We start from the raw sequence: 16,702 nt of genomic DNA on the forward strand, positions 1-16,702 counted from the left end.
ATTATTTGCTTTCTGTCTGTTTTCTGCAGTTCTCATCCCTCTGTTTCTTTATGTTACTTGAACATATTTTAGGATTCTATCTTTATTATTCTATACTGTTTTTGAATGTACTTTTCATAATCCTTTAATAATTGCTTTGAGCATTGCAATACACACATGTGACACCACAGCCCACTGGTAAAAATGTTCTATCACTTGAAGTAAAGTGTGGAAATCTCATTTCTATTTAGGTCACTTACCCTCCTCATTTTTACATATCATAATGCTCTTCTTGAGTATCAGATGGTTTGATAATTTTTTGTTTCAATCATCAAATATTACTTTTTAAACTCATGAAGAAAAGAATAGTCTACTTATGCACCCATATTTCTGCTCTTTCAATTCTTCCTTCTTCTTTCCTAATGCGTCAAGATATTTCCTTTTATTTCAAGAATTTCTTTTAGCCATTCTTTTAAAGTAGGCCTGATAGTGAAACTAAAAATTCTTTTCGTTTCCCTTCATCTGAGAATGTCTTTATATCCCCTTCATTCCTAAAGGATAGTTTTGCTGAATATAGAATTTGTGGGTGACATTTCTTTTCTTGCAGTATTTGAAAAATGGGCTGCTTCTTTCTGCCCTCCACGGATTCAGATGAAATATGCACTGTCATTCAAATTTGTGTTTCCCTGTAGGTAATGCATTGTTTCTCTCTGGTTGCTTTTAACATATTTCTCTTTGCCTTTGTCTTTCATCATTTTCTTCTTACTACCTTTCAGAGTCCTCCTTTGTCTGTCTCTTATATTATTTCCAGAATTGATAGTTGTGCTTATTAGCAGGGAAGAGCAGAGAGAAATTGATCTAATCCATCCTGTCTGGACCAGAAGTCTCAAATTTTTAAATACTATGAGTTTGCAATATCTACTGTAACTCCATAACTATTGTTACCTGTGAGGTGTGTCCCATCAGCTAAAAGGCTAGCATCTTAGCACATGTATCACTAATGGACGCATTCTGTAGAGTAGGACATAGGACAAGCAGGCGTTGGTGGAAGGGGATCAGGAGTGTTTGTGGTCAAAAGGCATCAAAGTGGTTCAGTCCACCTGCCAGCTCCTTCCTAAACAGGGGAACAGTCATTCAAGGGCAGGTGTCAAGCCTCCTCCAGCATGTATGTTGGGCCAGCCTGAGCCACATGTTTGCTGGCCCTTCTCAGGGTGACAGTCAGAACATGAAATCTGGAAACATGCAAGTGCATGCAGAACACACATTTTAGGCCAATTTTTGAACTAATATGCAGACGTTAAGGTAAAGATATGAATTTAACCATTTCTTGGTAATATCAAAAGAAAATAAAATAGCAAAGAGTTTTACTTGAAAACAAGAAGAAAATATTCCTACCTGTTCTGAGGGCATTTCACCAAATAGTGTCTCACTGTGAAAGGAAAAAGAAATAGAAGATGGTAAATAAATGCTACTTTAGATATATATTCTCCAGGAATTCCTAGGAAATGTAGGTGGCCAGGTATTGCCCAAACGTTGGCACAAACCACCCCTCAGGGCTATTATACTTCTCTTTGGGTGAGTACAGCAGAGTCATGGCAAGGACACCACAGTGACTTGATATTGTTCCATACCTGGATCAAGCCAGGCATGAAGCCATATACCTCAGGCTTCCTGGTTACATAACCCCCCAAATTCATTTTTTTTGCCAAGCCAGGTTGAATTGGGTTCTAACCTAGAGTTATAGAGTCACCCAACTTCTGAGCTCTGCCTTAGCCATGAGAAAGGCTTCCTGGGGGCAACTTTTCTCCACTTAGGCGCTCCTGTCTATAAAATGGGTTTTAATTCTCTGATCAAAGCTCTTCCAGGACTAAGAGGAGGTCCTGGGAAACAAACAGCCTTTTTTTTTTTTTTTTTTGCAATGACATCCTCCATAGTAGGTCTCCTTCAGAAAAACCGTGTTCTAGCTACAGAGGAAAAATAAGAATACCTAGGCAGTTATCCTAAAAAGTGTCCACTCTAAGCTCATCGTTGAGTTCACCTCAAATAGAAGTAAAGCTGAAACAGCCACAGGGCCCTGGAGTTGTGTAGTAGAGCGTTACATCAATGGCCCCAATGAATCACACATTAATATATCTATACACATCCTTGTGTAACTCCCTCCCACACGGACTCTGAGCTTGGCCACATGATGTGCTTTGGCCAGTGAAATATTAGCCAATGAGTCACAAGCAGAAGCATAAAAGGCCCTGTGCTCTGAGGTTTGTGAGCTCTCTCTCTCTCTCTCGCTCGCTCGCTCTCTCTCTCTCTCATTGCAGGGAACTCTTCTGCTATCACATGAAGAAGCCTGGCTAGCCTACTGGAAGATGAGACCACATGAAACAGACACAAGTCATCCCAGCTGAGGCGCCAAAGGAGCCAGGCCCCAGCTGACCCACTAGCAGGCTGCAGCTGCATGAGTGATCCAGCTGAGGCCAGAAGAACCGCTCAGCTGAGCCCAGGTCAACTTGCTGACCTGCAGAATTGTGAGCAAATAAAACAGTTGTTGTTTCAAGCTCCTACACTTGAAGTGATCTGTGATGCAAGTGACCAATGCAGGCTCCAAACCAGAAAGACAGAATCAGCGTTAGAGGGGTTTTTTTGGTTTATCTTGTCCAACCCCCTAATAGTATCTGAACTCTTTCTGCATTCCATTTACTTAATACCTACTATATGCTGGATCATTTATAGATGCAATAATAATAAAACCATAGTTCATACTTCCTGAACACTTCATATGTTCCTGGCACTATTCTAAGCTTATTATATAGATCAGTGGTCTTTAGTCTGGGGTTTGCGTACCCCTGGGCACCCTTAGGAAGAATAGTTTTAAGGACATCTGTTTCTGGATCCTCACCTTCCATGGTATTCTTTACTTAGAATTCATTCCCCTGGAACTTGCCTGAGGTCTGGCTGTATTCCTTTCCCTCCCTCCCTGTTACATCACCCTTTCTACTTCATAAAATCAAGGCATACCTCTTACCCATCCTGACTTGTACTACAGAGACCTGTCCTAGGGGTAAAAGCCAGTGGGCATATCAATGGCCCCAATGAATCAATAAATGATTTAAAATATTGGTGTCAGTGTTGAGAAAGCAATGACTGGGCAAATAAACTTTTCACTAGAGGAAAGCGTTCCAATATTTTGCTTTCAACAAGGATTGAAATATGACCGAATCCAGTCCTCAGCTGGTAGAGTATTAAAATCATTTTCGATGATAGATCATTGTGACTTTTGACATAAAACTCAGAAGCAATTTAAAGTACTGAGTGGTATAAGGAAACTTCATCCATTCCTGCCTCTTTTTATATTGAACGAGGTATTTCAGAGCTAACATCTCTTAAAAATATAGGAATAGAAGTGATGCTGAATTCTATTACAAATTCATACAAGAATATAGGAAGTAACAATAAAAATCCATTTCAATAAATATACATTTCCATTAAAATTTTACTTCTTATGATTATTTATCTAAACTTGTATTTATGTGGTTTTGATTAATTTTATATTCATTTCTAAATCTTTACTAATTGTGCAGTATTTACTGATAACTCAATCCAGGAAAAAAATTTAGCACCTAAAGACTTGTGGAATAAGGAAATTTTTTAAATCTTAATTTAAATTTTTATACACATACTATTTTACAGAGAAATATAATCAGTGATCAACAAAGAACTTTCAAAACAAAAATGTAAGAAAATAGGATAAAATTTTGTGGGGGAAGTGGATTGAAGATAAAAATTCAAAGAGAAGAAGGGACAATATAAAATTTCTAATGGCTAACGTTTGTTTTGGAGTCTTTTTAAATCAACAGATGTAGTTAAGTTCATGATACTTAGATGTAAAGGAAAGATTTAACCATTTCTTTTTTTTTTTTTTTTTTTTTTGCGGTACACAGGCCTCTCACTGTCGTGGCCTCTCCCGTTGCGGAGTACAGGCTCCGGACGTGCAGGCTCAGCAGCCACCGCTCACGGGCCCAGCCGCTCTGCGGCATGTGGGATCCTCCCGGACCGGGGCACGAACCTGTGTCCCCTGCATTGGCAGGCGGACTCTCAACCACTGTGCCACCACGGAAGCCCCAACCATTTCTTTTTAAGATGTCAATATTTGCCTTGGAAATTACATCCTTTACAACAATTTATATTTATGATGAAAAAGTTTAGATGTCAAAAATAAAAAACGTTCAATGATGCAAAAATTTTTAAATGATTTTAGGGGCTATGCAAACAAAAATGTTTGAAGACCACAACTTTGTACTCTAATTCAATCTTCACAATAACTTTGTCATCATACCTATTTTACAGTGGAGGACACTGAGGCACAGAGAGGTTAACGGCCTTGCCCAAGGTCACACAGCTAATATTATGGGCTGAGCTGTACCCCCTCCCAAATTTATATGTTGAAGCCCTAAAGGCCAATACCTCAAAATATGACTGCATTTGGAGATAGGGCCTTTAAAGGAGTGAGTAAGTTAAAATGAGGTCATTAGGGTGGGCTGGTGTCCTTATAAGAAGAGATGAGGGATACAGACATGCACAGAGGGAAAACCATGTGAAGACACAGGGAGACAATGGCCACCTATAAGCTTTGCTATGGCAGCCCGAGCAAACTAACACACCTGTGAAGGGACAAAACTGGGCAGCCTGACTCCAGAGCCCTCTTGTAACTACTCCACACCATTCTCAGAGGAACTGGGCGGCTGGTATTAGGGCTCCTACAGATGAAAAAAGTAGTGTCCAGGATAAACAGCTGGTCTCCTATCCCAGGGCTGGAGCAGGGCAGAGCCGGGACTGGGCCCTAGAGAACCCCATGCTCTGACCTGTTTGGGAAAGTCCGGTCCAGGGGCAGTAAGGCAGGTAGCCTGCAGATCAGGAAGCCAGGGAGCAGGAGAGCAGCTGGGGGGCTCCTTAGTAATTGGCCATGGGGGCGGGGGACTAACTCAGAAGGGCCAGGAGCCTGGCGAGGAGAGTCGGTGCCAGGCACAGGCCGTGCACCTTAGCCAGCACTTGCCAACTGAAGCTTATGAGGTCTCAGCCCAGTGAATGCAGGGCTGATGTCCCTTTAATGAAGAGGGACAGCCCAGGGGCCAAAAGTGATCCTGGGCACCAAGGGGAAGAATTATGGGCATCTGAGAAATAGACCTTGCCTGGAATCTCCCTTAAATATGCATAGCATAATCACTGCTGATTACATAACTGTGTCACCTGTCTTAGCTAGGGGTTCCCAGAAGCAGAGCCTGTAAGACAGGGATTCAAGTGCAGAGTCTATGTGGGAGGTGATCCTAAGAAACCCACTGGAGAGTGGGGCAGTGAGACCAGGAAGAGAAGAAGAGCGATGAAGGGTAATTCTGGAGCCAGTCTCCACCACAGGCCATAGCCTGGCACCCAGGGCACTTGACCCAAAGGCTCCCGGCTCCACGCAAGGCAACCAACCTACAGAGAAATGAAAACGCGGGACACGGTGTTTTTTAAGTGGTGACTTGTGACCTTCAGGACTTTGAGGACTCTAAAAGAAAGGGCTGTTTTTCTCACCTCTTCCAATAGGAAGACATTTGTGAGCACGAGGTCCTGAGCCACCATTCCTCTGCCTTGTAGCCTAGGGCTACGCTGCACCCAGAGGCCACCGCATGGCCAAACCTCCCAGATGACATGTCCAGGCCGGAGGCCATCAATGCCACCTGGGACTGTCCCTGTCACCACTACCTACCCCACTATGGTTAATCTGGGGTGGAGGCAGCCATGCCCCCCCTCCTATCACGCTCTGTAGCAGTGTTAGGGCCTCTGAGGTACGGCTGACCTTCCCCCTCATTGCCCCCCAACTTGCCTGCACCTTCTTCAGAACCCCAGGCCTTGCAGAGACTCTGAGATAGGTCCTGTGGATACTCCTGCTCCATTCACAGAGCATTCTGCACGCACAGTGAGCACAGTGGCATCCCCTGCACAGGGCCCGGTGCATTTGCACGGTGCTCTCCCAGCATCCTCCCGCCCCAGCACAGGCAGGCGCCCTGCAGCCTGGAAAAGCACCATCTGCGTCTCTCTGGAGGGAGGGTCAGGACTGGGATGCCCTCTTCCTACCCCAGCCGTTTCCTCTGCGCAGCAGGGTGCTCCCGCCACGCCAAGCTCAAGGGCCAGCCCCTCCAGGAAGCAGCCCTGCCTTGACCACGTTTCCAGGCCGGCACAGTTACAAGGACAGGTAAAGCCGTCTCCCTCAGTCACCAGGTGGAAAGCGGAGGGGGAGAACCAAGTTTTCTACCTCCTGTTGTCTTGGTACAAAGAGCATTTTAGGGCCACAGCCGTTCAGTGAAAGCACCAGTGCATAAAGTTCTCTATCTAGAGTCATGCTGTCCTGTATGGTAGTCGTGAGCTAGGGTGGCTATCAAGTACGGGAAATGTAACTGGTCCAGAATACGATGTGCTGGAACTGTGAAATCTTAGGGGCTCAGGATGTGTATTTGGGGCCTGAGAAGACCTGCTGGATTTCAGCCTTCATATGAAAAAAGGAATGTAAAATATCTCTTTCAGAATCTTTATGATGATGCTTGTTGAAATGGTATTTCAGATATACTGGGTTTAATAAAATGATTAAAATTAATGTCACCTGTTATCTTTTTACTTTTTAAATGTGACTACTAAAACAAAAAAAATGTCCAACTACATGCACAGCCCACCTTGCATTTCTACTCAGGACAGTGCACGGGGAGGTGTATCTGCCCTAGTCGTCGGGAGGGCTGAGCCACCATCACCATGACTACAGTGGAGGGATGCCACCCGGAGAGGTGGAGCACACACAGAAGAAGGTGGCCCCTGGAGCTGCCCAGGCCCAGGACTGGCAGAGTAACTTTTATCCCCATTTCACAGTGAGGACACCTGGGGCTCAGGACATTTATTTGGGGCCTGAGAAGACCTGCTTTACAAGTAAAGGAGCTTGAATCCAGGCCCTAGGTCCAGCGCTCTATTCACGAAGCTACTGGGGAGGCTTCCGAGAACCCACTCGGGGAGACGGGCTCCCTTCTGATGGGGCAGTGGGCCCAGGAGAGCTCACCGAGCCTTCCCACATGCTCTGATGACCAAGCCTGTGTCTCAGAAGTGTTTGGAGGGGAGAGCTAATGCTGAGGTGTCCCAGTGTCCAAGCGTCTCTGATGCCAGGCTGGTGAGCCCTTCATCCTCCCCAAGGTCCCAGGGACACCTTGTCCACAGCCACCCCATTCCGTACCTGGCAGCCTCCTCCCTCCACTAAGCGGGGCTGTGAGTGGGAGGCAGCGCCCCAGGTCTCTCTTTCTTGTACTTCTGGGAGAAAAGATCACAGGCCCTTCGATCCCATCACCACGGGTAAGCAAGCAGAGAGCCAGTATGTGGCAGGCAGATGTAGGTGCCTAGCAAGCCGTGCGGAGCCTGGCTTTGGAGCCAGGGTTTTAGCACATCGAGTGCAAGCTAAACGCAGTCATGACAAACATGAGAGCCGAGACAAAGGGGCTAGACCCCTCTCCCTCTGGCTGTGTGTGCCTTCAAAGCCGTCCTTTTAAAAGCTCAAACATGGAAGGCTGAGGGATTGTTGGGGCCACACCAAAGCAGCAGGTATGGACTCATTCCGGAAGAAGCAAAGGCCTTTGAAACCAGTGTGCTTGAAAATCCACTAGAGTAACGCCACCAGGATTGGTGCATTCCAGGGTGACTCAGAGCTGCAGAGGCCCTGGGATGAAGTTCCGGGCACCCCGGCACTCACAAAGATTAGGGATGGAGACCCACAGCTCAGAGAAAAGTAGAAAGTAAGTCACACGTGGTGCAATTAACTCCAGCCCTATGAACAATGAGCGCCCTAGGAGGACAGGGTGAGGGCAGGGCAGCAGGAAGGTAAGAGAGAAGGGGACTGGCCCTCAGGTCCCCTGGCTTCCAGGATGGGGTGTGTGTGTCTCAGGGGCTCAGCGGGAGATCACATCAGGAGCAGACAGCTACTCTGACATCCTCTTTTCAGACAGATTTTGCCGAGCAGGCGGGAGAGCAGGTGCCAGGCTGTCCTCTGCTTCCCACGTGTGTGTGAGGAGCCTGCAAACCTGCGTGCTCTGTGGCTCCCACGCAGGCAGGAGGATGCAGAAGGACCAACAAACACACACTTGCATAGGAAACCCAGAAACTGTCTATATAACAAGGGGGTCTGGGCCTGATTTGATTTTTGTGCATCCAGGGAGCACAGTTTATCTATGAGTTTCATTTCAAGATAGTAATGGGATCATTTCAAAATATTCATTGTAAAGAGAAGCGCTGAGTAGGCTAGAGTGAAAAAGAACTGGTTCTAAGGCCTTGCTACTCAGAGTGAGGCCTCCCATCATCAGGGTGGCACTGCCTGCACTTCTCATTAGAAATGCAGACTGTCGGGCCTGCCCTTACGCTCTGAATCGGAATCTGCATTGGAGCAGGTTCTCAGGTGAGCAGTCTGTTCCTGAAGGTTTGGGCAGTGCTGTTCTAAGCCTCTCAGGTCCAGGTGAAGGCTAACGCCAGGCCTAACATGCACAGTCCTGCCAGGGATACAGGATGCCAGCCTGCGGGCAGCGGTTGTACCAGACGGACGCCAAGCCCCCGAGGAGCTGCGGGAGCCGTGAACTGCTGTCTGGGGAGGACCTAAGCAACAACCGCATTGAAGGCTGAAGGAAAATTCCTCGGCAACGTCAGCCCCCAGATGGCTGAGGTTTTCTTGAACAGAAACACGGAGGCTGAGGATCGGGCTGGGCTTGGGCTCTGCCACTCCCTCGTTTCAGGACTTGATCAAGCTCCCCAGCTGTGTCCTCTGTCAAATGGGAGCAATATGGGCTGTCACTCGGGCTGGTGGTGAGGACTCATGAGAACGTGGAGGGGCCAGCAAGGGGTCTGGCCCACAGCAGGTGCTCAGGCAAAGCTCTTGACAGCTCACAGGGCTTCAGACGCTGTGCACAGGCACACACGAGGCCATCTGGAGCCCACTCCCGGGGGCACGAGGGCAGCTAAGATCTGGGTTCTCAGTGGCTCTGTGGGAAGCCTGGAGCTTATGTCCCAGTCTGCCTTGTTGGCTTTGGAGGAGAAGGACTTCTCCTGAACTGCCTACGTTACTTTGTTTTCCTGCTCCTCCCCACGGCCTAAGAGGGCCTGCACTCCAGGCAGATTTCTCTATCATGCCCCTGAGCCCAGGCAGAGGTGCCTTTTGAGCAAAACAGGCTTGGAGACTGCCAGTGTGGCATGAAAACTCCAACAGCTGGGAACAAAGCAGCTGGGAAACAAAGCCATTTGCCCACCATTTGTTGAGCAGCTGTCATGAGCCGAATTCCAAGGAGAATGGGTCAGATGCATGGTCCCTGTCTTACACACCATCCTCCTGGAGGGGGCAAATACATCTGCACGTGTGCAACATGTGCCACGAGCTCATCAAAGCCATCAAGTCTTTGGAACAGGAGAAAAGCTCGGGCACCGTGGATGAGGTATGCGCAGGCGTGGAGGGAGGCTCTCAGAGTGCAGCACAGACACACAGAGCACGGTGCGCAGGGCACGGGCTGTGGAAGAAGGACCTGGCTAGAGCTCTGGCTCTGCCTCCAGTGCTGCATGGCTCTGCGCACCCGTCCAGCTCCCCATCCCTTCTCTCCACCCTGCTCGGGCCCTGGAGGCTGACCTCTGTGCACGTCCTCTGGCTTCCAGTCTGGGTGGCAGGACCAAAGGAAAGCAGCCGTGGGACACCTGAGGGCAGGGGGCAGGGAGGGGCTGAGGAAGGTAGGCTCCTGGCTCCCTCCCTGCTGCGGCCTGGTTTGGCATTGCCTGAGTCCCTCTTCTAAGGCTCTTATTGGTGACAATTCTCCCACAGCTGCAGCTCTCAAAAGTTCCAGAAACCTCTTCTCCCTTTGTCCCCTAAGCTCCCCCGGGTGCTGGTCCCTGAATGCCTTTCTCTCCCTCCCTCCCAGATTCCTTTAGCCCTGACTGCACCTCTGGGGAGAGTCCCCTCTGGCAACTCTGCTCAGTTTCCCTGTTTAATTGTCCCCCTAAGCCATGAACACCAAATGTAATACTTCCCAGCTTTATGACCTTGGGCTAATAGTAATAATTATTATATATAACTATAACCATAGTCATCATAAATGCAGGACACTTACAAGGAGCTGGAATGGGTAAAGGGTTTTATTTGTGGGGTTTTTTTTTTTTCAACTTAATCCTCACAACAATCCTGTGAGGCTGGTATACTGGTATTTTCCCCATTATTTAGAGGGAGAAGGTGAGGCACGGCAGGTAAGTCATCAGCTGGTAGGTGAAGAGTCGCCATTTGAACCAGAGTTATTCTAATTCCAGAGCCCAGCTCTTACCCAGATCATCTCTGGGAGCTGCAGGGTCCCCATCCGTTTCAGAAATTCTGAAGTCGGGGTGCACAGGGAGGGTATTTCAGAGGAAACAGGAGCTGGTGGAAACGCGACCTGGAGGTTTGGTGAGAGGCGGGAACTAGAGAGAGAAAGCAGGCAGCATTCACAGGGAGATAAGAGTCAGAGTCATGAGAACTGTAATCACTAAGGAAGAAAGAGTAAAGCAAGAAGGGGCTAAGGACAGAACCCAGGGGACAGGGACACCAACAAGAAAGGAGACGGAAGGAAGGGAACACTCAGACTGGACAGGAAGAGAAGGGAAGGGGTGCCTTTCCAGTCCCATCTGCCTGCCAGGTGCAGTGTCAGGTACTGCAATTAAATTATGAACACACAACAACATTCAATCTAAAGAAGGTGGTGTCCATCCCATGTCATTGAATAAATGAGGAAACCAAAGTTCAGAGTGGTTAAGGAACGTGTCAAAAACTCAGTCTTGAGTGGCAGAGCCAGAATCAAACCCAGGGTCATCTGACTCCACAGCCTCTTCTGGGAGGAAGAGAGAGGTAAGGGCCCTCAGAAACCACCGAAGGAAGGGACTTGAGAAAAGGGGGTACTGAAATGATGTCAACAGTGGCCACAGTTGATTTTAGCAGAGGCTAAGGCAGACACATCTCCTCACGCTGCTTACCAGTCACAGGTCAATAATCCCCGACTCAGGTGCATCTTTCAACGAAAGTGATACTTTGCCCAACATCTTCCGCCTGTCTGTGGTTTGGCTGTGCTCCCACGCCACACATGACTCTTATCTGTTCTCTTACCTCTGGATTTCCTCTTGCTAAACACAGACTGCCAGATGATGGTCAGAGTGAAGAGCAGAACGCTGAGAATCCCCACACAGCACACGAGCACAGCGTACACGTAGAGGTCTGGAAGGCAGGGACACGCAGGTGATTGCCGGGACAGGCCACACCACGGGAGACGCTCCAAATAGAAAAAACTTCACACGTTATCAACACTCAACTCAAAATGAACCACAAGCCTAAATGTAAAAGAGACACAAGAAAACTTCTGGAGAAAACATAGAAGAAAAATCTTTGAGATCTAGGATTAAGCAGAGAACTTTTAGCCTTGACACCAAAAGCACCATCCAGATAAGGAAAACTTGATAAATTAGAAAAATTAGATTTCCTCAAAATTTAAAACTTTGCTCTGTAAATACCCATATGAAGAATGAGATATCCCGTATATTGGGATAATATCTGTCAGAACAGCCAAAATAAAAACTAGGACAATACCAAATGCTGACAAAGATACAGGTGAGACATTGCTGGTGAGAATGTAGGACGGTGCGGCCGCTCTGGAAAAACAGCTTCTTAAAAGATACACCTACAACTATCACGCAACTCACCAACTGTTCTCTGGGGCATTTGTCCAGAGAAATGAAGACTTAAGTTCACACGAAAACCTGTACGTGTATGTTTGTAGCAATTTTATTCATAATAACCAAAAACTGGAAACAGCCCAGGTGTCCTTCAGCGTGTGAATGGGTAAACAAACTGTGGTCCATCCACACCATGAAACACTTCTCAGCAACAGAAGGGAATGAACTATTGCACAAAGCATTATATTGAGTGGAAAAAAAAATCCCCCCAAATTACATACTGTATGATTTTATTTATACAACATTTTTGGAACGACAAAATGATAGAAATGGAGAACAGATTAGTGGTTGCCAGGGGTTAAGGAGGGAACAGATGGGAGAAAAATGAGTCTTACTATCAGGGACCCTTGTAGTGATGGGAATGTTCTGTATCTCGGCTATATCAATGTCAATATCCTGGTTGCAATGTTATACTACAGTTGTAAGATGACACCATTGGGAGAAATTGGATAAAAGGGTACCAACTGGTACAAGGAATCTCTCTGCATTACTTATTAGAAATATATGTTAATCTACAATTATCTCAAAATAAGTTTGTTTTACGTTCCAATGATTCAATCATGTTCATGTGTATCTTAGTTTAGGCTGCTGTAACAAAATACCATAGACGGGGTGACTTAGACGACAAACATTTATATCTCACAGTTCTAGAGACTAGGAAGTCCAAGATCAAGGCACTGGCAGGTGCAGTGTCTGGTAAGGACTCTATTCCTGGTTTGGAGACGTCTTCTCTTGGTATCCTCACGTGGAGGAGAACAGAGAGCAAGCAAGCAAGCTCTCAAGGATCCCTTCTTATAAGGACACTAATCCCATTCATGAGGGCTTCACGCTCATTACCTAATCACCTCCCAAAGGCCCTACCTCCTGATACCATCACATTAGGGGTTAGGATTTCAACATATGAATTTTAGGGGACACGAACATTCAGACCATAACAATATACATCCATTTCTTAAACTCCAGGGATCAACTTTGTCACCGATCTGATTGATACGATGCCCAAACTGCTCAGAAAGCAAAAGGGAAGCTAGAATCATTATTTTAATCTTCTATGAAGCAAAAGCCTGCAGATATTTGAACTTAGAAAATGTTTGAACTTAGCAAAAATGTTTCTCTGCTAACAAATTTCTTTAGCCAACAGACATATTCAGTCTGCTCTTAGGTACAAGAAATATAATGATGAACATCCAAAGGTCTTCTCGTCAAGAAATCAGAGGGCTGCATGGTACCTGAACCATAGAAATACGTGTCCAGAACCAGAAACACGCAGAAGAGGGACCCATCCCGGTTGGGGCGGTTGGGAGGGGCTTCCCAGAGGACTGGACCTCTGTGGTGAGTTGTAGTTAAAATAACACAGACAGTGCAAAAATACAGAGAGAGAATAAAGATAGAGAGAGAAAAAAAGTCATCAGCCATCCATCACTTTGAGTTAACTACTGCTGTACTTTATGATGTATACATATAATTTTTAAATTAAGAGCCTACTGTTTTATATCTTTCTTTTTATTTAAATTTCATTTTCTCATTATGCTCTCTGCAAAAAGTGATTTTAATTTTGAAAACTATGATAAAAGTTTGTGGTATTAATACATCATCATGAGAGACTTAATATCTTATCACTGGCTACTCAAAGTGTTCCGAACGTCCCTATAATAAATGATTCTATGATAAGTATTCACAACCTTAAACCTTAATGAGTCTCTCACACTGTGTTCTCAAGATTAAAGTTCCTAGAAGTGGAATTACTGAGTCAGCAAGAATGCACTCGGGACCTAGAGAAGCAGCTGATTAAGTGCTTAAGCTGAAAAAGCAAGCAGTAAGCCTACTGGGGTGGCTGGCTTCCGCGGCGAGCCTGGAGAAGCAGGTAAGGCTATATGGTCAAGGAGAGGGAAGGAGGGGGAATGGGATGGAATCAGACATCTTGGGTTCCCCTGGGAGGCCCGGGGATGTCCCTGCCCCTGGAGTGCCTCCCTTGGTCTCAGGTTCAGCCAGCATATTCACTTAAGCTAGTTAAACTAAGTAGAAAACACAATAGGACAAGGTTGCAGGTGAAGGGAGCACTTGCACTAATATTTAGGGAACACGGCAGGTGGGTGGGAACGAGAAAGAGTGTCCTACAAAGAGAGCAGGAGCCAGGAGCCAGTCACAGGAGCCGAGGAGGACCCACTGAGAGTTCTAGAAGCCAAGAGAGTAGAATGCTGTAAGAAAGATTCTCTAACAGCATCACGTGCTACTAGAAAACCCCCACTGGGATTTCCCAGTAGGAAGCTACTGGAAAAGTCCTGGAGGAAAGCCCTTTCAGTGTGATGGGAGGGACAAAGCCAGGTTACAGGGGTTGAGGAGCTCCATGGGGTATGAGGAGACTACACAGAAATAGAGAAAACTCTCCCCTGTAACTGAGATCAAAACTGCCTTTCTAAATAGATGCCTGTGTCTCGGATGTGTGGGTCTTGAAACTTAATACAGTAGAGAACTCTGCAAGTGGTCAGTTAGGAGACAGGCTTGGGCCTCCATTTAAACAACATGAAATTCCAAGGGACAGAGCAGAGGTCACAGACTGGGACTCAGGACAGGATACAGGACAGGACAGAACACGGAGAACATAAGGCTAGTCCTGGATTTACACACTGTTGAGCAAACTATTCTGGGAACAGGACTGCAGAGCCATTTCTGGCACCAGCGGCTGGGAAACAATGTGGTCACAGTGCCAGGCAGACAGAACGGGGGCTGGTGGGCGCAGCATCTGCCTCAAAAGGGTTCCAGAGATTCGGGCCCCGGGACCAAAAGGCAACAGCGATTTGGCTTCAGTCTTGGGATGGAGAGAAGAACTATCTTCCTAAAGTTTCTGCACTGCTGGAGCGAAGCGACCTAACCCACAAGCTCCCCTCTTCATCAGAACTCTTTCTTTGGTTGCAGGAACCAAAGTGGGAACAAGGTTGCAGCGAGACTCTCCCACGAGTGTCCCCAGAAGCATGCTGCAGACATCTGTGGCCCCTCTTAGGCAGGAGGCGAGGGGCACCAGGAGGCCCACACGATGGTTTCAGATCACAGCCTCCTCAACGCGCACAGAGGGGGCTCGCCACGGGGAGCCGCAGCTGCAGTCATAAAACATCTGGCCTGTCTGGAAGGTTCAGCTATGCTGCCAAGCACACAGGCCCTCCAGTCTGTGGACACCGGCCAGCAGGCACCAGCCGCCCGCACGTGGGTCCCCACAGGCCTAGGATGGATCATGCCTGCTCTATTGTATTCTTGAAGCCACAAGAACAGTAAAAAGTGTCACCTTGTAGGAGGAGGAAAAACTCAAGAAGAACACCTGAGTTTCCCTGGATTGGGCAGCAGCCACTACCCCAAGGTGCTGACTTTTTCCTCTGTTCCAATCATTCCTTTGCTGCACAAAGGCAATCTCCCTGCTGTATCTACTCAGAATGCTAAAACCACCTCCCCTTTCTCTGAAAACAAAGGTTAAACCCTGAGTCATTTGAGCCGGGGTCACAAACTCCCAACACTCCAGGGATACATTTTGCCAGCAGGCTAGAGCCAAGCTCTGCCCCGGGGACACAGGCAGCCACAGTGCAGCTCCAGACATCGTTCTCAGGCTGGAATACTGGCCCAACGTTGCCCTATCTTCCGTCTTTTCCTTTACCTTTCATGTAAACACCTCTCTAATTATAAATGTGGGCCAGAGGTTTTCAAACTCAGACCCATCCAAACAATGCTTGTCTGGAGGCTGAATCCAAACCTTCAGGTTCAAATTGAACAAAACATCTGCACTTAACCAAATCTGGGTTTAGCTTTTAAAATACCACAGAACACTGAACACTCAAAATAATTCTAAAAATCTTGTTATATTCTCCAAATTCACTTGCAGTTTCGTCTTCTGCCATTGGACTTCCAAAGACATTGCTTCGTTGGACTCAACTGCAAGCCGCCATGCAGAAAGTTATCTCCCTGCTGCCCCCGGCCCGGGGCCTCCCTGAAGCAGATGGTTGGGCCGGCAGGCTGGAGCGATGTGCACGTGGCAGGGAGGCCAAGACAAGGTGCACAACGTCTGCATGCCAGCTCCCACCCTCCCAGAAAGCCAGGCCACACCAGGCAGAGCGGTCCCCGCTCTGCACACCTCTTGCCCGGCAACCCTGAGGCCGGCTGGAGTATTCAGAGCTGCTTTGAAACCCAGTGACCCCAGCATTCCTCAGCACAGGGAAGGAACCCAACTCCCCCCGGACCACTAAATCCAGAAGGTCAATGTCCATCCTCTACATTGCCAGGGCAACGACAAATACCTAGATCACAGTTATGTTGAGAAAACCTCGTACTTCTACTAATTTTTTTATCCAGCCGGTGATAACATCTTGCTCGGGGAGAAATACCTGAGCAATAGCCTTGAAGGATTTTAACTCACTCCAGGGTCTCACCAAGAGAACTGACAATGCTTTTTTTTGTGTGCTGCAGGCAAACGGCCAGGCCGAGCTAAGCCCCAGGAGGATGGATATCCGTCCTCAAGCCCTGCCGCAGCTCTCCCATCCAGGAACAAAAGGGCAAAGGCCTGGGATCAGGCGCTGGGGAATTTCAACTGTACCCCTGACCTCGCCAACGCTGTGGCTGGGTTAAAAAAGCAAAACCCATAGATGCTGCTGCCGCTGCTGCTGCTGAAATCACAGGGAAAGAGCACTTTGGACACAGCTGCTCTGAGGCAGGATACACAGTGAGAATTCCAATTCAGCCTTCCTAAAGGGACCCAATTCTCTGCGTTGAGAACACAGTGCATGTTGGCCTACAGATTTTTTGTAGAGTTAGATCGAGAATAACCCTGATATTCTGTAGCTACACAAGAATTTAAAAATATCATTAATTATACAAAGCGTTTTAGAGATGCTGATTGTGCCACAAGGCGTGTGTGGACTTTTAAATGCTACAATCCTGCCAAATATATAAAGTC

General features: G+C 47.2%; 1 protein-coding gene across 2 annotated transcripts in view; it reads right to left on the bottom strand.

The window, feature by feature from the left end:
- The window catches only part of VSTM4 (V-set and transmembrane domain containing 4), an 86,396-nt gene that overhangs the window by 45,203 nt on the left and 24,491 nt on the right, over positions 1-16,702 (bottom strand). For both annotated transcript variants that reach the window (XR_009536105.1, XM_060126392.1), the window contains exons 4-5: positions 11,144-11,251; positions 1,375-1,408 (exon numbers count right to left, since the gene is read on the bottom strand). Coding sequence is in view for 1 of the 2 variants with exons in the window: in XM_060126392.1 (XP_059982375.1) it covers positions 1,375-1,408; positions 11,144-11,251 (142 nt within the window). In the remaining variant the exon portion in view is untranslated. The remainder of the gene's footprint in view (positions 1-1,374; positions 1,409-11,143; positions 11,252-16,702) is intronic.

This window comes from Lagenorhynchus albirostris, chromosome 16 (assembly GCF_949774975.1).
Source record: "Lagenorhynchus albirostris chromosome 16, mLagAlb1.1, whole genome shotgun sequence".
NCBI lineage: Eukaryota > Metazoa > Chordata > Mammalia > Artiodactyla > Delphinidae > Lagenorhynchus > Lagenorhynchus albirostris.